The following is a 24776-nucleotide window of genomic DNA, read 5'->3' as shown; positions in this document are numbered from 1 at the left end:
AAAGCACAGATTCTGTTGAATGATGGATGCTTAAAATTTACTTTGAAACACAGATAAATGCGGTTGTTAATTCACAAATGTTTTCAATTTCATCAAAGAAATTCCATTGTGATCATTTACATTGCTACATTGATCTATACATTAACTACAACTTTTGAAAAAGAAAGTGAATAATATAGCCTAGATAGAAAACAGAAAATGTCATAGGCCTGGGGGGTATTCCACGAACGGACGTTTAACAAACAGAGTTAACGCTGAACTCTAGGTAGAGTGAGCCTGTGCCAACTAAACCAGAGCTGTCGGTTCCACGGCACCGGTTATGCATTAGTTCAATCAACACAGGGTTGGTTAACACAGGGTTGTGCGCGTCCACGCCAAACCTATAAAGAAGTGATTTATGGATCATGGAAACCCTGATCGAAATGGGGAAACGGGCCGCTTGAAAGTGAAAATGTCATGTTGTCCTGGGAACCGGATTTTCAGTTCTAAACAACCGAACGAGAGATGACATTGAGATGTGCGAGAGATGTGTAGTTTCTTTCAAAATGAAAATAAATCAATATCAAGAGGTGAAAATCACTACCAATCGAAACATGTCGAGGCGTTAATGTATTCAATGCACGCTACTGTGGAGAAGGCTATTTAAATATATTAAAGATTTGCGTGAGAATCTGTATCTCTCCAGCAAAAAGTCATCCGGATATAGCCGTGGTCTTATAAATCTCTCCCGGTGGATTGCACGAATAATTGGCGCTCCGGTATCAACAGGGCTCTCATCAAAAGGGAATGCCATTGTGAACACATGGAATCTGCGGTGAACGCAGCTTTAAATCCCCAAAACCGGGTTATGTTCCAAACTTAAGCTGCCCAAAACCTGGTCCGACCAGGTTTGATTCAGAGCATATGTTGCTATAGTAACTAACGTTTTTTATAAAATGTCATCAACTTATTCATCAACAAGTCATTGGATATATTAATACCAGAAAATAATGAAGAAAAAAATTATAAATATATAGACTGGGAATCGAACCCCAGTCCCAACGGCGACGGCGTGCATATCCTCTCCACACGGCGGCGGCGTAGCTTCTCCACACGTTCATTTCACACGTTGTTATCCTTCTCCAGGGAATCCTGGCACTATCCACTCGCCACCTGCAGCCGCGCCCGACTCATGCCGGGGTCTGACGGGAGGCGCCCCTTCCCGTGAAGGAAGGAGTGGAAGTGTGATGAGGCGGGAGGAACGATGACCTCAGTCCTCAATTGGCTAAGGCACCGAAATAAAGCACCGAAATCTGCGCCGGGCGCATTTCCTCCGTGGCGGTGCGCAGCGACCAGCTCTGTGTCGGCTCTGACAGGCTGGGGAAGGGAAGAACAAAGACCATGCCGAGAAAGGTTTCACAAAAGCCTCTGCATTTTGGGGGGACGAAGGCGGGCCGAAGCATTCCTGCGACACCCCCAGCCGGGGAGAAAAAGGGGTCACCGAGTGATGGAAAGCGACTATCATTCTTCAATTGTCTCAGGCACTGAGGTCAAAGTCACGAGTCAGAGTGTGTGTGTTTTGTATTTATTTGTATTTATTAGAGTATAGTGTAAACATTTGTTAACAATTCATTTATTATTCATAGTTTTAAGTTAAAAAGTGTTTTATATTTATTTATATTTATAATCTACTTTAAACAGTTCATATATTTGCCAATAAAAAAAGCTTTTTCTTAAATGTCGTCAAGCGTCATTTTGTGTTTTTTTCTTTCTAAGTATCGGTTCAGGCACAGTTTTAGGCACCGGTATTGTTTTAAAAGTATCGGTTAAGCACCGGTATCGGAAAAAAAAGCGTTACCCATCCCTAAGCAGGAGTGGAGCTTTTAAAGGCAGCTGGTCAATCAAGGCCCCAACTCCAGCACACCAGGCCTTCATCAGCAACTAGTGACGTCACCTGCAGATACGCAAACGCGTTCAGTTGTGGAGCGTGGCATCGGACTCCTGAAGTGCCGATTGCGGTGCCTTGACTGCATCCTTAGCTCGACCGGGCTAAGCTTGGGTGTGCCTCCCACCAGTAGCAGTCACGCTCAGGCCGTGTGAAGTAATTCTCTGCTTTGTCTCCACTTTAAAATCGGACCACTTTTTTTAAATTTCTGCCACTCCGTGGAACTTGCTTCATTAACAGCAGAAGTTACACTGTGCCACTCTGTGCATTTTCGCCTATTAGTGACCCCGGTGCTGTGTATTCCAAAAAAAAATGTTCTTCCGCATCTCCACCTCACTCACAAGCACCTCTATTTCCGTGTCAGTGTAATTGCGTTTCTTGTTTTTCTTATGACATACCCTACAAAACCATCGATCAGCAGGTTAATTCATATGCTTCTGCATTCATCCCGTGCTTTGCATTGACCATTTATGTTTGAAAGTGGGCGTTTGGAGGGCGGATTTGTAATGTACTGAGAGGTGTGGGATTCAAATGGTCGACTCGGAGACAGAGATGATAATGAATCACTTTTACTGGAAGATTATTGTACAAGGAGTGACAGTCCAGTAACAACAAAATTCCAATAAGGGTTGGGCAGTAGCAGAAGTCGAGGGAGACCCAGTCCAGGCTCGGCACACAGGTAAGGCAGTCGAATAACAACAAACCATTCCGATGAGTGTCAGGAAAACGGCAGTTTTCGAAAAAGCTGCTTATACAAAACAATGTCTCGTGTAAAATGTAACTGTATTGTTGGCTCCACGCACTGATACAAATTAAAGAATTACACCCCCTACTGGACAAACCTCTCCAGTTCCTCTTCTGACAGTGAAGACAGGAGCATGATCTGCTTTTTAGGTTGCCACTAGACTGTCACAAAGCATCAGCCCAATAACAATAATAATAATAATAATAACATTTATACACTGTTAATAATTAAAACAACAACACACATTTTTATAATAATTTTAATAATAATACCATTAGTAAGAAATTACCAAGAAAAGTAGATGATTATTATTTGTTCTATCGTAAAGAAAAACTACATCGAGAGACTAGCAATTTGTAGACTTTGACTTTCACCTTTGACTGATCGACTCCAAAACGTAATCATATGGAGATAACTCCCAAATAATATAGTTTGGTAAAAGTCTGTCCATGTGATGTTGAGTAATTTTGTGTCCCACAGACAGGGGTAATGTTGCCTATGCAGCTATGCCAGCACTCAGAGTGATGAATGCTAGTAGTGCTTCATAACTGCAGGATGTTTAAATAAACAACTTTTGTAAACAAAGTTTTTCTGATAAACTAAAATGTTGACGATATGTCAATTATACTGTATGTTCACAGCCAATTATACTGCCTCCCAGTGGCCAAAACAATATTGCATAATTAATGTACATACAAAATAAATCTGTTCTTTCTGAATTTAGTGTTAAAAAAAATCTGTTAACAGACTGCAAATGTCTAAAAAACTATTTTCTGTAACGATGATCTGTGACCATCAGTTTGACTGAAGAACTGTCAGGTGTGAATATTACAAAAACTAAATACATGTTAAACAGCAAGTAATGATTAAAAAACAAGAAAGAAAAAGTATCTTGATTAAAAAATGGATTATGGGTTGCTATGCAACACCATTTAAATTGCCTACTGGGAAATGAGCACGTTATGGCCTTGGCCCCTCTCTGAACAAGAAATTAAAGGCTATGCCAATTTCTGCCTTCACAAAAGAGGACAACACTTATTGCTAAAAATGTATCCCCACAGCAGCTGATACTGATAGTCCACTGCTTATAAACACTTTGGAGGTGTAGGCACAACACAGGAAAGTTATCTTAAAGTGAACATCATTAGAATCAACTGAACAAACTTTCAGTTGAGGGATATTCTGCAAGAACCTAAGAATTTTCAGTGAAACATGCAGAACTAGCCAACAACTAAGAGTTCAGACGTGTCAGGTGACAGTCACATACAGTTCATATTAAACCAGATGTAATGTATGTGACATATGTGACATGAATGTCACCTGACACGTCTGAACTTCTACTGAAGTGCTACTGAAGTGCTACATCTCACATGTTTCCATGCTAACATTGGCTAACCAGCACAGCACATGGGATTTTACAGGTATTTGATCATGACTCACGGCCTTGGATTTATGATACATTTGACCTAATGAAGAAAAGTTTTACGTCAAATAAAGTTAACATACATTTCCTCCTCAAGAGAATGTGAATGTCTACCTTTTTGTTTTGACTATCCTGCCAATTTTGAAATCTCACAATTCTCTACCTCATGGTGGCACTGGAGGTCAAGGCATGATGATGCTCCTCTGGCTACAACCATCTCCATACCAAAGGATTGAATAGCTGTGTGGCAGCATCCTCGGGGATTACTTAAAGATAATGTCTGCCAAATTCCTTCATAATAATTAAAATAGCAAGTTATAAGTGGGAAAGATAAAACTACCGCCCACTTTACTTTATCTCTAGAACATGATGTACTCTGTCAAGAGAACTTGCACGTTACCTTGGATACACCCTCAAGAGTTTTGAATGTATTAAATTTAACTCTCGTGTCCAGTGTTGAAAGATGAACGATAACTTTGCCCTCTGTACGATGCATGAACAGTAATGCATGATGTACGATTATTCTATCATTTTGTGTCACTTAGTATTATCAGTTGTAATCTGGAGTGTAAAACATGAATCACGTCTGTGTTTCAGCATCTCTTGTCACATGACGTCTTTCCTGCAAATCATGCATGTGACTAACCCTTGACACCGTGACTTGCGAGCTTAAAACAAGTCCGGCCTGTCTCATGTTTCAAAATAAGTGCCTTGTGCCTTGAAAAGGTTTTTCTCTGTAAACTAAATGGCATCGCAACCTCAACACAGATTGGAAATCCCTACTCTGGTTGCGTACCATCTCAAAATACAATCATCTTAAGCTTCTGGTACGATACTTGAACATTTCCTATCTGGCAACGCTGCTTGTGTCAGAAATGCTCAAATAATGGGGAACATGACTGAACTTAAATCGAATGCATCACTAGTTGCCAGGCAGACTCGTCAGTCAGTCTGTCTATACCTGTCTGTCTCTCACTGACATTGCATTGGTCAAGCGTAACACACAAGCTAGAGATGTAGTATTTAGGGTTACAGTTAGAGTGAGTATTTCTGAATGTTATGTAAGTCAACGTGTGTGTGTGTGTGTGTGTGTGTGTGTGTGTGTGTGTGTTTGTTTGTGTGTGTCTGTGTGTTTGTGTGTGTGGGAGCACTTCTCTGTAACATCGCAGGAGGGCTGAGTGACGGCCACTATGTCTGATCACAAAACTCTCACATGGACACTCTAAGAGGAATAAAGTGTCGATTTAAGGCATTTTTTACTGTTACTGAGCACTTTGCGTGCTGTGGAGAAAATGAGAACACATAAATGATGCAATGAGCTTTAAAATGGCCTTTTGCTTGTTAGAATCTTTTTTCACTGTTTGTCCCAGTGGATTAATCTCAGTAATAAATCATGTCTTGAATTGAAGTCATTAGACCTGGTGTGAATAAAGGGTTTTAAATTGAACCTTCCAGTGATAGCAGACTCAACAACCTAAATAACCCCTCAAGTCAACACGCTCATAAATCAAACCAGAAGCTTAAGTGTTGCATAATGTCCAAAGTGTGTCCAAAGTGCAAAATGTCCTTTTGTTATTGAGCTTTTACAAAGTTCAGCTCATTATCAAAAGAAACAAGTTTGACCATAGGATGAACATATTTTCATGAAATACACTGAGTGAGGTCTAAGCGTTCAGTGTTTAGCCTGGAGTTTACATCTCCTGGTGGGTTTTCACTGGATTATCCTGCTTCCTCCCACAGTCCAAAGACATAAAGACTTGGGTTAGGTTGTTTGGACACTTAATTAAATTAAATTAAATTAAATTGTGAATGGGAGGGTGAATGTTTGTCCCTAGTGAACCCTTCATCACGCCAACAGTCAGCTGGGAGTGGCTCCAGTCCCCAAGATCCTAACAGGATCAGCGATAAATATAATGGATGGGTGATATTTTGCCGAAAAGTTGCAGTTCCTAATTATTCAGGTTTTGTTTGCACTGCCATTACTATGTTTTATGTCAGTAGGACTATTTGGAAACTACTGGACAGATTTGCATTACATTTTGAGGAGGGAAGAAATTTTGGACAGGTGGACACCATATTTTTTGGGGGGATAGTTCACCGGAAAATGAAAATTCACTCATTATCTACTCACCACTATGCCGATGGATAGTCTATTCTGATGCAGGTTCACGTTCCCTCGCACAAACAGAACATTGCACACACAAAATTACCTTGTTTCGAGTCGAATGTTAATGCTGGTGCTGGGATCAGTTGGACGACACCACACAAGCAGTGTGGATGCATGTTTTTCTTTTGTTGTTTTATTACGTCTGAAGAAGGTGTCACTTTGGCTAAAACACTGCTTACCCCTAGGACTCCAAAAGTGATTTGCGGACTCAAACACTTCAGCTGCCCCTCCATTTCAAAATTCACCCATTATATTCTCACAATAAGCCGGTGAGTAAACTTTGTGTGAATTTTCAGTTTCCGGTGAACTATCGCTTTAACATGGTTGGTAGGGGGTCCGCCCTAGTGGATGTATGTGCTCTTCAAATCATCCAATAATCTGTTATTGTAGGCTCGCCAACTCACTACCTATCCTTTAGTCACTGCTCAAAAGTTATTTTTAAAGGAAAGCATTTTTGTTTAATTTGTAAGTCTGGTGCTACTGTGTTGTCTAAACATTTTTTTTTTTCTCCATACCTTTACTTACAACTAAATATTATGTAATTTCTTAAATAGGACAGCTTTTGACTCAGATGCCTATGACAGTAGGTGTTTAGTTTAAGAGGGCATAGAGGTAATGATGTCTGATCTACAGAGCCCAGCTTTACTGCCATACAAGCCTGTAGCCAGTCAGATTTATCTTTAGCTGCACGCAGCGTTATTTTTACCATGTACTTTTTGTGATGCACTCATTAACCTTGTTTATATAAGTGCTTGATAAATAAAGTTATTATTATTATGATCTACCTGAACCCCAATCGGCTGTCACAGACAAGCTGTTGCTAGGCGACAAGCCAACCTTTAAAACCTTCAAAATGATCCTCAGCTTTGACAGGGTGACATCCACCTGCCAGAAATACACACAGGGAGACAAACGTTTTAAGCTGGTTTGCCATCTACAGTCGCAGCGAGCAATTCGGTGAGCACTCAAGCCAAGTCAGCTTTGTTTAGCCTGTGTAAGCTGAATTCTCACGTCTGGCTCAGAGGACTGTACAATCTGTACACCATACGATTGGGCCGCTATTAAAGGCTGTTTACTGGTGATGCAGCCAGAATAGCACCTTTCATGCTCTTATTCTCGAGGCCTCTGTTTGCTGCCACTGCTGTTTTAATGCCTCTTTTTATTATCTTTTTATTATTTAAATCATTGATTCTTCTTCTTGTCATTTTGTGTTATTCTATCTAACCACTGGGCCACTATTACTAGTTCTATTTCTATTAACCAACATTGAAAAACTCCTAGTCTGCATTTACAGAGATGTTCTGACGACATTGTTCTGTGACTTGGGGTTGTGGGCGCCACCAACTTCTCCAGTCTGCAGAAAGGACTCAGAGATAAATGGATAACAGTCAGAAAACCAGGTAACCGAAGTTCATCTCTACTCTCCCCTTCTCTGCCGCTGAATCCCTGATGAATCCACCTCATTTGTGTTACATCTTTCCATGTACTCAATAAACCTCAGTCCATCCACAACTCTGCCCCCCCCCCCCCTCTCCCCGCTCTCCTGTGACCTCATCACCCCTGTCCTCCAATGGCTCCTGGCCCCTCAGCTTCTGATACCAACATCCTCCCCCTTCCACACAGGACCAAATATCGGACCTGGGGTAACAGAGCCTTCTCTAGCTGCCCCATCCCACCTGAACTCTCTCCCCCAACCCATCATAGAATAAACTGAACCCTCCACCTTCAAATCCTTATTTAAAACTCACCTCTTCAGATCTGCTTTCAATGTTTAATGATGGTATGTTTTTTATCTACAGTGTATATTTACTTTAAACTATTTAAAGTGTCTCTAGGTTTCTTGAAAAGCTCTATACAAATGATATTTATTGTCATTATTATTATTATTAAAAAAAAAAAAAAAAAAAACTAACAACTTTTTGAAACTAACACTTTAGTAGCACTTAAATGGCACTTACTTATAGCACTTTGTAGTTTTGCTTTATTTGAAGAAATTGTATTTTCTTGATTCTTGTCGTCCTTGGTATGTACCCTCGAGTTTGAATGCACTTATTGTAAGTCGCTTTGGATAAAAGCGTCAGCTAAATGAAATGTAATGTAATGTAATGTAATATTATTATTATTATTATTATTATTATTATTATTATTATTATTATTATTATTAACAAGCTGGAGAGGTAGACCAACGTCGAGGCTGTCTACAAGGAGGACCTGAGCTCATGAGGCGTAGGTTCTTTAGTGTGTACAATTAACTGCTTCAAATGTTGAATCAGTCAGTTGTTCCATGTTCTATGTTTGGCTGTGCTGGGGGGCAGGCATTAAAGCTGAGGACGCAAACAGACTTACACTACCACTACAATGCAATACTCATGTATAAGTACTATAACAGCACATAGTAGTCATAGTAAAATTTGTGTGTGCACAAAAGCCTAAAACAACATAAACCAAAGAATAATCAGATTTATACTACCTCGACAAACCAATTCAGCGCACAGAGCACAGCTCCAGGGAAGTCGTCCGATGAGCATCATCATGGAAATCATAAAAATTCTTCATGGTCGCTGAACACTTGGTCATCTGGCGTTGTCCTCTGAGAGCCACTGCATCCAATACGCAGCATTTACGCATGATCACCGCAGTATTTATGATAACAGTGAAAGGACAGATCAGTTCACACCTTCACAAACTGATCAGAACAATCAGTGGTATCCTAAACTCTGCCCAGGGACTTCATTTGGAAATGGCGGTGAACATAGTTTATTTTCTTTAGTGATCTCCATTAGTCTCCTGTGCGCTTTGTGCGCTTGACGGCACACGTGTTCAGAAGTCGCAGTATTAGATAACATTTATAACTGCTATTCAATGATATCTGCAACCTGACACAATGCAGTGGTTATCAGAGGTGTTGTTAATGTATTAATTCAACCTCTTTATTCAAGTTAAAGTATAAGTTAAGTTTAAGTAAAGTACAGGCTCTACAATGCACTGTACCGTCTATTTGTGCAAGGCAAACTTAGACTTGTGTCACATTAATATAGTTCAAAGATTTTAATTTACATTACATCACAAAATAATACAAACAGGAGTTAAAGCTTGTTTTGCTGCTGTGCTACGTTATGACCGTTATTGGTAGAAAGTACAAATAATTGTGTTCAAATGTAGGGAGTAAAGGAAAAAATTTATCAGCAAAATAACTACTCAGGTAGAGTACAGATACGTGAAAAATCGACTTAAGTACAGTAAAAAAGCATTTGTACTTTATAACTTCCCACCTCTGATGGTTATAAATGTGGTTAAAGCTCACCACTACTGTGGAGGCAGGAATCTATGTCATTTCCTCACACCCCCTTCACAGAACACTGCATGCAAGATAATGCAGGTGTTAACTGTGGTTCACTGTGGTGTACGGTGTCAGAGGTGTAGGTTACATCAAGAACACACACACATTCAGTGAAGATGATTATAAACCAACATCATAGGCTGTTACTTCGGTCATATCAATAAGTAGCCATTTAACAGTGTCACAGCACCATTAACCCACTGTGATGTTTGGAATTTTCGTACTGATGCCAATGTCACTGCAGGCGATCTACAAAAGCGCCAGAAGGTGGCGACATCTCCACAGTGTAAATGTGCCTCATGCTCCCAGTTTGGAATGGTGGCATTGATTTCCCTCACTCACACACACACACACACACACACACACACACACACACACACACACACACACACAGTCGTGTCTGCTTAACTTCAGATGACTTTCAATCGATTTCCATTGATTTCCATTGTTTTTTTTGGAAACTCTCACTAACGCTAACCTAAACCTGACATCATCCTAACCATAACCTAATCTCAAAATTAAGCTAACCTCACATTAAAAACATATTTTGACCTTAAAATGTAATGATTTACATCATCAGGAAGACAAGACCCTACAACATGAGTTATATCCGGAGCACCACCCACATACACACACGTGCACGCACCGGGCGCAGCGCTTTTAGATCCACCTGTTCACGCGCTTCCATCCCTTTACTGCTACTGATAGGTTTGTCAGAGAGACACACACAGAGAGAGAGAGAGAGAGAGAGAGAGAGAGAGAGATCTGGGTTTATATCAACGCCTTGTGCACGAAGTGAGGAGCTGCCCCCTCTCTCTGTATTTCAGCAGCACCACGCACACACACAGGATTGTGAATGGATCAGCCGGGAATCCTCCTCTCTCGGGTGCTTTTGCGCAGCAGCCTCGTCCCATCGGTTCCTTGAGGAAACGGCTTCACATGATCATCTCTCCGACGCTCTGGACGCTGGATCATGCGGAGCGCACTGATCTGAGAGCAGCTTGGACTTCGCTCACATCGCTGCTGCCGCTGCTGTTTGGAGGACGACGCGCGGCTCACCAACACCTGCATCATCTGGGGAGGGTTCCTGCAACAATTTGTTGCAAACATTGCGAAGGGCGAAGTCATGGTGCCGGCACCGCCTCGGCTCTTCATGGCACCGTGAGAACTTTCTCCCTGGCCCCGCTTCGCTCCATCTTTTCTTTTTGGATGTTTGTCAGTGGGATCGTGCTCCTTTGGGGAATCCTCCATCGTTTCCCTTTTCAATAATGTTCACTTTTGCTGCCTTCTGCTACATGCTGTCTCTGGTCCTCTGCGTGTCCCTGATCTTCTTTGCAATATGGCACGTAAGTACCTTAGCTGCGGTATATCCTGTTGTCTCATCATCGGGGATGTGTGTGCATATTGGATGCGCAGGTGTGATATTTGTGCACACATCCCTGTGCATCGATTCTCTTCAGTTTCGAGGCTCGTGCACAGTGCATGCACGATGATTCTTCTTTTTTTTTGTGCAGACAGGACAGGTGTGCACCTGTGTCTTCACGGAGAAGGCTCCAATCCTCAATACTGTGCATGCACCCGTCATTTGATTCACCATTTCCTCTCATTGGCTCACTTCCCACATTTGTACTGACCCAGTTCGATATCCAAAGATGCCTGCAGCCTTACACAGCATCTGAGATCAATTAAAGCCCCTAGCTTGCAGATCAATTAGGAAATCTTGTCGAGCCTTATCTCCGCTCTCTCATCTCCCTCTTATCCCTCTGCCTTTAATCAAGCCTCAGCTCAGCTATACACCAGTGCCTGTCTGAAAGACTGCATTATGATATTTGAATAATCTCATTATTTGCTCCCTGAGCAACATCTCCATCATGAAGGGCCTTACATAAAGACAGATTTGGGTCAGGTCTTCCAGCCTATTGCCCCAGGGCTGCCTTCTGTATTGAAACAGCAACCGACCTGATGCACTTGTGATGACTGATCCTCTGGCAATTACAGATACTAGCCGGTCCGCCTTTCTATGAGACACTGGCCCTGTCTCTGTTGCACAGAGCAGAATGCAGGACAGTGACACGGCAGACAGTAATTATAGCGCAAACAAAATGAGTGGTTATTAGAAAAGGAAGACCCTGTGAGATGCTAGTGACTGACAAAGAAAAACATCTCCATCTGTCCTGATTCATAACACAGGGCCAGAAGCCACAAGCGCTCCCTTCAAGTGCTGTCTACGGTTTAGAATCGGCACGGGTGGGAGGATCACAAAGGAAGACAATATCCTGTAGCTTCAGCAATAATCCACATCGCACCAGGCTTTATCTTGCATTCTGCTTAACACGGCAAAACAGTGGAGGAGCCTCCTCCACTGATTCTCTTTCCCGGTGACATACAGACATGCAGCAACAGTAAGCCAGGGCTCCATACTGCGAGTAAGCATAATTAGGTATATGTGGAGCTGTAGGAACCGAGCGGCAGGGCCAAGGCTGCACATTAACACCATCCACCTGCCAAAAGCTGGGGAATGTTTTTGGGGCTGGAACTGCTACACTTTTATCAGTCGCTTTTGGCAGGTGGCCAGGTTAGTTTTACGCCTTGAGCAGCAGTGCATTGCTAAAACAAGCAAGGGTGCTGAGTCAACACTACTCGGGTAAAACCAACCTATAAATAAACGAGATGTATACAGAGACAGAGGCTATATGTTTTTTTTTCTATACGGCCGCTTTAGCCCTACAAACGCCAATGGGAATAAAGTGAGTAACCAAGTGCTCTGACTCAGACGTATCACCGGTCCTATCAGCAGGTAGCACGAGTGCCGGAGTCCCAGAAGACAAATGACTATACATAGATAGACTTCTGTCATTAATTGACCATAATCAATCAAAGCACTCGCTGCCTGGTAAATTAGCTCATATGTCTGCGTCTTGTACTTATTTTCAGGTGCTGATAAATCTTTCATTAGCTCACACTGAACATAACTGACTCTTCCTCTTCCACTCCCCACATTTGCAAATCAAGCTGTGCCCTTAAAACAAACGTGAAGAGAAAAAACGGAGAGTGTGTATTGGCTATCTTTAGAATATCTACCAGTGTTTCCCCCAGTAAATCTGTCAGTCAAGGTGGTAAGCAGGTGGCGGTGCTGTTGGCGCGGCGCGTAGCGGCGCTGCGAAAATTTTTGGGGGTATTTTGCTCAAAGATGCCAGTACGCATGAATGAAATAAACAACTGTTTATTTCAATATAAATAAACAACAGTAGGTACAAATGTTGTGGAAAACATGCAGACACTACAAAATAGGGTTTAAGCCGGTTTTTAAGAAAAATCAAGCTGCCTCTGAAGATGACAGTTTGTGATGTCGGATTCCGTTCAAATTAACCGCCTATTCATTGTGGACGGCAAGAAAAAAAAAGTTTTCGCGCATGCGCACCTGATTCTGTATGATTTAACATGTACGCAAATAAGCATCATTCTTTGTGCCTTTTTTACGTAAATGGTATGCCACATAAGCCTTTACGTTACATATCATTCATGGACCAATTAAAATCGAGATATTACTAGACATTTACGCAGCTTAAGGCCAATGTATGCTACTCCGAGTCCGTTGCGGACTGACGGACGGACGGAGCGGACGGACCCTTTTTGATTTATAGTTCTACGAGCCTTTTTGTTGTGAAAACAATTCACCGCCAGAACAGTAGATGGCGCAACTGAAGTCGAGCTTAGAGAAGCCTACCTCATGAGGTATATAGAAGAAGTCCACGCTGGTTTATTTACGTCCTCCCGGTGTTCCAGTTTAACTGGCGGGCATGGCTTCTGGCGACATTCCAGATGTTGAGGCTGTTTTTCAGAGCCGGTGGCAGATTCGTCATTTTCACAAAGCGCCTGTGTGTGAAGTGCGGTGATCTACTGAAGGTCTTGCTGAAATAAAAATCCTACAAAAACCCTTCACGAGTTCATGTGTCTGTGTCAGCATCACGTTGAGACCGCAATATACATTTAAATGGTAAAAAAAAAAAAATAGTACAAAAACCTTGAACGGGATGCGAAACAACAAGCTGAAGCACTATAAGCTTCTAGCCTGATGACGATCTCACTACGCCACCGAGTCGCTGATATGTACATCGCGCTTTAGATAAATATCTTGTTCTTTGCTTTGTCAGCTGTATAGCACCAGATGTGCTTTAAGGTAACGCCCATGTCATCTGGTGATAGTCCGAACACAGAATAAACGCTTTAAACGTAATACCAGGCTTTACAAATCTGACGCTCCTCTTCATAGGAGACACAGGGAGCATTGAAGAACACACACGCGTCACCAGCTCCACTCAAAGTGCTTTTGTTTGTCGCTGGTGATCATTACAGCGCGCACACACCAAACAACAGGTCCATGTAAACATCCCTCACGTCAACAAGGCGGAAGCTCGAGCGGTGTTTTCATGAGTTAAGTTGGTGAACGTGCTTCTAATGGACGAGTGAAGCTTCACGTGTCCTCCTGTCGCTGCTGGTTAAAGTCAGCGGACGGGATTTTAAAAGATGTTCTCGTTATTGTCGATGATAAGGTTCTTCATGAGAGAATGAAAACAACCCAACCGCTCATCACAGAACGGGTGTGTTGGTTTTTCGTAGTTTCTGTAATGCAAGTGTTGTTTATCTGTGTGAAATCAACAGATGATGCGTGTGGTAAGCACACGGGCGCAGCGGTGTCCAAATGTGTGACGTGTGACCGATAACTCTGAGTTTACGGTTACATTTTGACTGTCACAAGTTAACCTGGGCGTGTTCCCTGAAACAATAACTCATGTTAAGATGTGCACAGGCTTCACAGTCAAGTCAACATAGAGGTGACCCTGTTTACAACTCTGTTCAGTGGTGCAGTGCGTAGTGCCGTTGTCCCAACGTTAATTTTTATGTGGACCACAGCAGATCGATTCCCGTGGTGGGATTTTTTCACATTTATTTTTCCATATTTGCCTCGTCACACATGTGTCATGTTGACAACACACTTCGGACAGATCATCTGTTGATTTCACACAGATAAACAACACTTGCATTACAGAAACTACGAAAAACCAACACACCCGTTCTGTGATGAGCGGTTGGGTTGTTTTCATTCTCTCATGACAGAACCTTATCATCGACAATAACGAGAACATCTTTTAAAATCCCGTCCGCTGACTTTAACCAGCAGCGACAGGAGGACACGTGTAGCTCCACACGTCCATTAGAAGCACGTTCACCAACTTAACTCATGAAAACACCGCTCGAGCTTCCGCCTTGTTGACGTGAGGGATGTTTACATGGACCTGTTGTTTGGTGTGTGCGCGCTGTAATGATCACCAGCGACAAACAAAAGCACTTTGAGTGGAGCTGGTGACGCGTGTGTGTTCTTCAATGCTCCCTGTGTCTCCTATGAAGAGGAGCGTCAGATTTGTAAAGCCTGGTATTACGTTTAAAGCGTTTATTCTGTGTTCGGACTATCACCAGATGACATGGGCGTTACCTTAAAGCACATCTGGTGATATACAGCTGACAAAGCAAAGAACAAGATATTTATCTAAAGCGCGATGTACATATCAGCGACTCGGTGGCGTAGTGAGATCGTCATCAGGCTAGAAGCTTATAGTGCTTCAGCTTGTTGTTTCGCATCCCGTTCAAGGTTTTTGTACTATTTTTTTTTTTTTACCATTTAAATGTATATTGCGGTCTCAACGTGATGCTGACACAGACACATGAACTCGTGAAGGGTTTTTGTAGGATTTTTATTTCAGCAAGACCTTCAGTAGATCACCGCACTTCACACACAGGCGCTTTGTGAAAATGACGAATCTGCCACCGGCTCTGAAAAACAGCCTCAACATCTGGAATGTCGCCAGAAGCCATGCCCGCCAGTTAAACTGGAACACCGGCTCCTCACACACAGTGAACGATGGCAGCTAACAGAAAAAGGATGTTGATGACGCGACAGTTTTTGCTGAATAAAGTGACACCCAGCGGGTCATAATGCTTATGTTATCGTGTCTTAACGCAGCGGTTCCCCGGTCTTGTTTCCAAACTGCGTTGCTAATTCAACAGCTGCAACAGCTTGAAGCTACACGGAGGCAGCTAGCTTCCCCCCAGCTTCCACACACAGTCAGCAGGGACACCCGATACTAACTACTACCGTTAGTTAGTATCGATCTAAAGTGTTTGCTTCTAACCTGACGGTGTTTGAGAAAGAGTGTCATGAGCCGTGGGATTAAAGTCAGCGGGTTTTTGCGCTGTTCCCACCACAGTTAGCATGGTGGTTAGCCCGCTAGCCACGTTATGAAAGTTCGTTATAACAGTATGTGACCGTACACACATGCCGTAAGTGCTCTAACCAGCCACCGTCAGCCGGACAACGCTGCTGGCTTAACACACTTGTCACACGAATTATAGAGTCGTAGTTGTGATTTTGGTTTATTGTGATGTAGGGAATGGAACAGGAAGTTTCCATTCCGAAATGCTGGCGTTAGCGGACCAATCACCAATATTTTTTTCAGTACATTGGTAGTCAAGGCGGGGGGGTAGTCTTGTTAAGGCGGCCGCCTTAACAAGATAGTGCTGGGGGAAACCCTGTCTACTGTCGTTAATCACTCCTCTCTGGCCATACCTCGACTCACTGTGGGTTGACGTCTTCAATAAGATCAGGTCAGGTTATAAGAATGGAACAGAATGTGGAACTTTAGAAGCTCATTAAAGAGAAGCTGCACAATCAAAGGTGTTTTTTGAGCTGTTAACTGAATTCTATGACTGTTCTTTGATGAAATCATTTATCTGTTGAACCTGGTTCACAACCAAACCTAGAGTTTCAAACCATCTTGGACCTTGCCCAGGCAAATGCTTAGAAAGAGTCCATGTTTAGGATGATGGTGTTGATATTGAGCCTGTATGGATGGATGGCTCAGGGCATTTAGTACTTCTCTGTGTCATGACATTTACATATATTTGAAAAGTTTACATGTTGGGCAATTCCCATCCACCAGAGACCACTCATGAGAGGGAATCTGGAGACCCACACTCAAATCGATGCCGAAACTAAACCCCTAAACCACCACATTTTGAATCATTCAGTGACGTCCACCGGCAGTCTTTGTCTCACACACACAGTCGCCAGGAGCCATTTGAACTGCTGGCACAGTTGATTGTCTCACACAGCAGTCCAAATGGCTCAGGACGACCGAAGTCTTGTTCATCGGGAAAACTCTGGAGCAGAGAAGCCTCTGTTTCATAGGTCAATTCTGTGTTCTTAGCCCCGCCTCCATGCACCGCGTTCTCAAGTGATTTTTTGAATTTTCACAGCGAGACACTTCACACAAACCTAGATGTGGAAGTTTCACTTTAAAGCCACTGCATGATAAACTGGTGACGAAGCATCTTTTGGGTAAATCAAGTTGATGGATTCATTAAACCATTGATGGTACCATTAATCACGATATATAATCCTGGCCACTGAACTGTACTTCCAGAGTGAATTTTCTTTAACAACCAGTTGCAGCAATGGGCAGAATGAGTCTGTTCATCACATAAAATAAAAGATCACAATCACCCACGGGAGTACTCACATACGCAATTTTGAAGCCATTTTAATTAACATACAAGGTGAACTGCGACCTCCCCCGAGCTCTACGGTTCAGCGCTTCAACAGCTCAACTCTGCTTGAGTGATTCAGCTCCAATGTAGCCACGCCGCTTAATGTGCTCCGAGTGTCATTAATGTCGAGAGCGAGGCAGACGCTCGTTTCGCCGGCATCTGATAGATGGGAAAGCCCCATAGCAGTTATGATGTAGAGACTGTCCCGGCAGCGTTGCAGAGGGTAGGGTGTCAATCTGATGTAATTTACTCTCCCACTTTGGTTTCCATCATATTGTAGCAGTTTTGGTATTTACTGGGTGGAAGGTGTAGAATCAGAATCAGAATCAGAATCAGAATTATTTTTGTTGCCAAGTATGATTGCACATACAGGAAATTGCCTTGGTGTCGTTCATTGGTGCACTGAACATAAAACAACAATATAAAAACAGCAGTATAAAAACAACATATACACATAAAACAACAATATAGAAACAACAATATAAAAACAACATATACACATAAAACAACAATATAGAAACAACAATATAAGAGCAACAATATAAAAACAACATAAAACAACAATATGGAAACAAAATGGAACAATATATATACAGTACCAGAGTTATGGGCACGTGCGGTGCTAAGAGATTGGTGATATTGCCACTAATATATGAAAGCACATTTTAAATGTATAGAGCAACAAGCCAAGAGAAAATGGACTAACCTCCCCTGAACCTCCGACCAACGGGAGTGTAGAGGCCCTGAGGTAACTTTCTGGTTTGCAGTAACTTGAATAATATGAGTAATAACAGTTTTTAAATCTGAGCGACGATGCAGTGGCAAATAATTCCATTTAGCTCAGCGATGACCCGAGCTCGGACTGTGCGGTCTATTCATCTGCAACTGGGCCAAACAGCACTTATTCCTCATGATAGCCCCCGGAACCAGAAGGGCTGACGCTGTAACATATACACCAATCTCAGTTTAAAATCATGATATTTTAAATGTTTCCTTAATGTATAGGACTTCCATGTCTTTTTAACTGATCTGCAGTTAAGTGTTTCGTTTTCTCAGCCTGATTCTAGCGGTTAAAGCCGCTGACTAGCATTCAGTTTTGTGGGTAATCCTACCTGCTCAGCAAAGTAACATGTGCAGCGAAGCTGTTGCAGAGTGGCAGTGAGAGTGTCTCTCTTTTACAATAAAGTGTACAAATACCATGATTCTGAAGCTGTTGTTTTCAGGGTAAAATAAAGCATCATTGATAATGTATATAATAGCTTATAGTTGATACAAACTATAGAATGAATATTGATGTAAATCAGCTAGAAATCAATTAAAATGTGTTTGGGCTTGTTAATTTGTGAAATGTATGTTCTGTCAGACAACTCACGTTCGATCATGTAATATATTTATTACAACAGATTTAGTGTTTGGCGTCTAGGCTCCAACTTAATCACTCCCCCATATGATTACACAGGAATGATGGGAGTGATGAGCAAATACTTGTAACCCCCCGTTGGAGCCTACAGGTGGATGCTGGGACTACAGGTGGATGCTGGGGTGGTGGAGGGACTGAAGCAACAGGTAGCAATACTGCAGCAGCAGTGCGAGCAAGAGGGGTTGATAGGAAATGTCTCTCTGGTTAAATAGACCACCTGATAAGTTGGGTGTGTATTATGGATGGTTGTGGAGATTGAGGTATGTCACATGATGTATGTCACATGATTGGTGCAGCGCAGCTCGAGTTGCCTGCCAGAACTAGCTCGCAGGCGTCGCCATATTTTATCCTCCATAACTTTTCTTATATTCTTCATTGAAGACACCTAAAGTGGTGTATAGACCATCTTTATTATTACCTTATAAACATTTACAGACTTATTCTTATTAGAAAGTGAAACCCATAGAAGCTTTAATCAAGACAAAATCAATCAATTATTACCAAGTTAAAAAGATACAAAGCAGTTTGAGGGATTTTTCCCAACCTGGCAACCCAGAACAGGTCCTTATTAGCTTCTCAATGGTCTATCAAATATTAAGTAAATAGTTTATCTTTGAAAAGACAGTGCTTCACTTTTGAGGATTACATGCCACTTCTCATAATGACATAAGAGATCTCTAAGTTGATGTTTTGCTCCCTTCCTGCATTGTAGTATGCAGCACTATTTGTAGCTCGTAATTTAATGGATTCTAAACTGACCCATACCACATCCTTCCATCATGTTTCATGGTAATCTGTTGAGTAATGTGTGTGTAATGATGTTAAATAACTGACTGGAAGACCAACAAAACAAAAAAGATGAGCTCCTTGGTGGAGATAATTTGTGATTTGTTAAGGAGCTGATAAATTGGCAGATTAGTAGAACATTTCTTCTCAGTTTCCAATCTCAATGTCCAACAAACCATCCTCTGGTTCCAGCTTTATATTTAGCATGATCTTCATGCTGAGTGACGGTAAAAGCAACCGTCTTAGATAACTGTCTGTAGAAAAAGCTAAGAAGTTTATCAGCCAATATGTCAAACTAATCCTTTCACTTAAGCTGTGAGTTAACCTACTAATATACCAAATAAGTGATACCTTATTACATAGTGGTACAGTTTCACTTCTGTATTGTTGTTTTTTCAAATTATTGTTTTTTCCCCCAAGGAGCAATGAAAGGGAAAATGTAATATGATAATAACTTTGGTCATGGTAATATGCAAAAGACAGTATGAAGCAATACGGTGAGAAATTAATTTGTTTACCGAAATGCGCTGTTTCAAAACTGGATTGCCTCAGGGTGTATATCAAATAAAATGTATGACTTCCTACTACTACATAGAAAACATTTCAAATTTAAGACATGCCTCACACACAAATAAATGTCAAAGATTGAGATACAAACCACATTTTGTCATTATTTCCTCATTGTACATAACAATAATTCCTAGTTTATATATATATATATATCATCTTCAAGTTTGATACGGCTGTGGCAGAGAGGAAGGAATATATTCCCCTCACCCTTCCTTCCAACTGTCTTCCATTAGTTCACTTAAATCACCTCACACAAAGCACACGCTGATTTGATTAGCACCGAGGCGACACCGCACATCAGGATTCAGTGCGCTCTTCAGGATGGATTTTGAGGGGTGCAGCTCAGCTCGCGTCTCAGTTGGCGTCGCTTCCTCGCCGAGCGTGACTTTGCATCACACTGAGATTTTGACAAGTACAGTGCATTCGCAGGCTTAACAGAGGTGTCGAGTGAATAATCGTTCACGCGGAACAACCATAACACTCCCTCATCCGTCCCTGTCTCTATGGTGCTCTGATGATATGGAGCAAAACAAGTTTTTTTATTTATTTGTTATTCAATGGGGTGCTCTATGCCAGAATGAGAGAAGATGAGGGTGCACGACAGAGGAGACAGACTTTGAGGAAGTGCATCGAGAAGAAAGATTGAAAGATTGTCAGAGTGATATTCAACTAAATGTGGTTGGTGCCTCTTTCATTTTAACCAGCAGAAGCCTTATCTTGTTCCCATGATCGGTATCACCTCAGTATGGCTCCTCTGGGGATAGACTGGTCAAGACCCAGAGGAGAAGGAAAAGAGAAAGTGACAGGAAGATAAATGGAAGGGGGGGTGAGGCTGGGTCTGCAGACGGAGAGAGGAGCTGCAGGAGTGATGGGGTGATGGAGAAATAAGGGGGAAAAGGCCAGAGAGTCTATGGATTTCACTTACTAGGGGTTCAGCCCAGTTCAGACTGGACTGAATGGATGACTGGAACAGCAAAGTGATAATCAGCCATGAAACGGAAGGATAAGGCAGCACTGCAGATAGGACGGGATCAAAAGAAGAAAGAAAGGATTCATTTAAAAAAGTTCTATGTGGGAAGGTTGAGTCTCCTTCAAAGTGAGGGAAGTTCCTGGGATGTACCAGGCAGCGTATAGATACCAATGCAGAAACAGATAATGAGCTCAAAGAGGAAATGAACTTCAGACAGAGGAGCAGACTATAGTAAGTAAAGCTTTATGTTGTGGGGAGGGCACTCAAAGTTCGTCTTCGTCTGGATTATTCATGTCTTTAAAACAGCGATGAAATAAAGATATGGTTCGCACTTAATGTTCTTGTTACAACTGTCTACAGGCTGCATCTGAAATAATTTACTCATTTAATATTAACTAAACACTATATTGGGAATTCAATATAAATAATGACTTAGTTTATTCAGAAATGCAAAAGTTAAAACTATTTCTTTATTCCAGTTGTCATTCAAATTTGGCTTTTTTTGTAGCAATGCATGATGGTAGCTAGCTCTCATTGACAATCAACTGGTAAATCCCAAAGTGAGCACATTTTAGACTTAGATTAGATTATTCCCGTAATAGCAGAAGGAAAAGGTGTGTGCAAAATAATAATTAGTAAGATTCTCCAGGAAGTTGGTATGGATGTCATTTTTGGGTCATACTATCTTTATCAGCTTTCCCAATTAAATTAGTTTGGCTAATCTTATGTGTTTTCAGAGCTGAGTGATGAGTCCAGTGTTACAACACAGGGTTAATACAACCCAAATTTGCTCTATGATTAGAAGTGAGCATATAGCTCTTATCATAACTGGTGGATGCCATGTTACCTGTTGAATCCAATATACAAGTAAAAGGCCAAAGTTTGATTCCTTGTACCTTGAGAGACGGTAACTTCTGTTAAGACTACGAAAACCTAAGGGAATATAAAGAAGAAGATAGGTGTTTAAGGTTGGAGACATAGGTCTGTACATTTTGAAACAAAAATAAGTTAATTCAGACCTTCACAGTTAGGTCTGTTAACGGGTAGAGTCAGCCTGAAATTGCACCCAACTCCCCTGAAATGTAAAGGAAGTAGCTCAGGCTCAAGGTGCCCTATCAAAACTTCAAGGGGAAATAAATGCCTGGTGATACGGCTGATTGTAATCTCAATGAACAGTCAACCGGGCTTTCTGGCACCAGCCACTGGGAGCTAATGGAGGTGGCGTTCACGGTATAGCCAAGTTGGTTCAGCGTCGATCCATGTGTTCATTAACCCCTGCTGGCTCCTCAACCATCAATCTGACTCCACTGTTACCATTGTTCCCTGCACAGTGCACCCACTGGGGGATTATATGGGTGATCCTTGTCCTCTTTTACCCATTTAATTTCCACTTATTTCTTTCTTTCTTCTCACAATTTCACCCGCTGTAGGACTTGCTTTTTACACTAGAATAATAAATAGGGAAAAATATGCAGTTTTCGAGCTTAGCTTTCTTTTTCACATCCTTATTCATTAGCTCTGTAAGTGATAATGTTACAAGAGACTGATGGCGATAACAGAGCCGGTGTTATCACGTTTCGATTGCCCTTCCAGAAGCCCTGACTGCTCCCATTAAGCAGCCCCGTCATAGACAGAGTGCTGGCCACCTCAGACAAATTGCTGCTCTGGCGCTTTCTCTGTGGCTACGTTTAGTTTGTGAACATTTCTCTGGACCAAGTGATCACAAGTGACAAGGTAAAGCTTGTGTGGATTGTGTGTATTAGAAACAACAAGATTTGCATAGATTTTCCCTCTGCTTAAAGAGACTTCAGCCGCCTCACATGTAACCTAGTGGATAACTGTCAGAACAAGGGGCCGTGCGGGGAAAAGGCTTTATTGATGATCAGAATGGTGGAGAGTTGTTCTTTTATTCATTCATTCATTAGATCCTTGCATGTAAAACCCAATACTGCTTCACTATGTTTACATTGTCCACAGCTTTTCAGCCATGTAGAAATCATTTACCTTTTGACATGGAAATTAAACTGGATTGTGATTTGCCACATGTAGCACATTGTGAAAGCTCCTAAGCAAAGACGACAGAAAGCTGTTCATATTGCCCTCTATGTGTGAGAAGAGAGGAAGATCCATCCTAGGTGATCAACACTTGAACAAAATGATTCATTTTCACTGTCAAAATAACAGCAGTAACTGGTTAGAGGTTACAACTCCAGTCTGTTAAAGCCAACCGTCTTTGTTATGTCTTTGTTTAAGCTGTGGCAACCTTTAACTACACATGTTACACCATAGGCTCAAAATAAATCGTTACCCTGCTTAAAGGCCAGGGAATGCAATGTAAATGGGGCACTTTACAGTTTGGTCTTCATTTTGGAAGGAGATGTGTTGATCTCAGATTTTCTGCTTCAAATCTCTTCGATTTTCTGCACTTCTGTGGTACAACAGTTGGTGTATGTGTTGGTGGGTTAGTGCTCTTATGGGGCAGATGCAGGCTGTGTTTGATTGAGATGACCTTGACGTTCGCTTCTTACACTAAATCAACTCTGTTATGGGAACTGTTGGATTTCTCTGTAATTTTGTCCCGTAAAGTGCCTACAGATAATGTACTGAACTGCGGAGAATGTCCAAAGCAACTAACTCTGATATTTGCATTCTCACTTAAAGCCCCTCCAGATAATTTCAGGAGATTATCCGGAGCTCAATGCGTGTATGAAATCAGTTTATGAAGCACAAAGCCCCCTCTCGTTATAAAAAAAGGTTTACTCTCCCAGCTTTAAATATGTTAAACTACCAACATTACTATTTATTCAGGTTATCTTTGTTTGTTTACTCGTTAGAATATATTCCAAACTACTCACAATTACCACCTAGAATAAGATCACAGTACACGTCCTAAAAGTTACCATACTATATCTGTTGAATATGCTCACTTGATCTATTAACCTAGTCACTGTAGCTGCATATGTGCTTATCATTTGCCTTTGGTGCCTCGCTGCACGACCTGATAGCTGAGTAAAGCAGAATGCTGATTTAGGAATTTCCGGGAAGGAAGAGCTTTATTTCATTTGATCTTGTCATATTGAACGGAGGAGTTTACTGTGCCAATACTATCTATTCTTGGAATATTCAGCTGTCTCACCCTGACAAGGTGTTCAGCCAAGATATTGCCACCAAGGTGTTCAGCACAGATAGTGTGACACTGACATGTTGGTTATTAAAAAAAAGCCATCTGCCACACATGACTCCCAACCATGGACTCTGAGTCTACAGGAGATGGATATTTTGATGTTCAGCATCTCCTAGAAGAGATAATTAATCTGAAAAGGCAGGGACTCAGAAGCATAGTACATTTGGGGCAGTTTTACAGATGTATTTATTATCTCTTGTTTAACTTTGGAGTGGGCCTGTGTAAACAGGAAAGCGTCCTGTCCCAAATTGCTAGAATAATATCTTGTCTCCTATGCATTTAAGCAGAATCCTATGCATTTCTTCAACATCAGTTCCAAACATCTCCATTTTTTCACTTCCAGAAAACAACTTGGGAGTTTTAGTACTAAAGCAGGGCCAGCAGCGTTTCCAAGCGTCTCTGTTTCAGTGACTCTAAACCTCTGGAGTAGTGTGAATGCGAGGTGTATCCATCACAGTGCTCAACAGTTTTCAAATGAAAACATATGGATGTAGCATTAGAGTCTCCACTTAACTAAACTTCTATGGGCTTAAGTACCCAGTAAAGGATACATGTTTCAAGAATGGAACTTTTAAACTGTGAGGTTTTCTCCTGAGCTATTTTCATAAATCATTGAGTGAAGCTTGTGATCCGTCCTCACTG

At 41.7% G+C, this 24776-nt stretch overlaps 1 protein-coding gene across 1 annotated transcript in view; it reads left to right on the top strand.

Moving 5' to 3' along the window:
- The first annotated feature begins 10694 nt into the window (after window positions 1-10694).
- The window catches only part of cnih3 (cornichon family AMPA receptor auxiliary protein 3), a 70029-nt gene continuing 55947 nt past the window's right edge, over window positions 10695-24776 (top strand). Inside the window, exon 1 of the mRNA XM_062410757.1 lies at window positions 10695-10945. Coding sequence (XP_062266741.1) covers window positions 10868-10945 — 78 coding nt within the window. The 5' untranslated portion in view covers window positions 10695-10867. The remainder of the gene's footprint in view (window positions 10946-24776) is intronic.

Source organism: Platichthys flesus, chromosome 18 (genome assembly GCF_949316205.1).
Source record: "Platichthys flesus chromosome 18, fPlaFle2.1, whole genome shotgun sequence".
NCBI classification, from domain to species: Eukaryota; Metazoa; Chordata; class Actinopteri; order Pleuronectiformes; family Pleuronectidae; genus Platichthys; species Platichthys flesus.
This window is presented reverse-complemented; position numbering and strand designations above follow the sequence as displayed.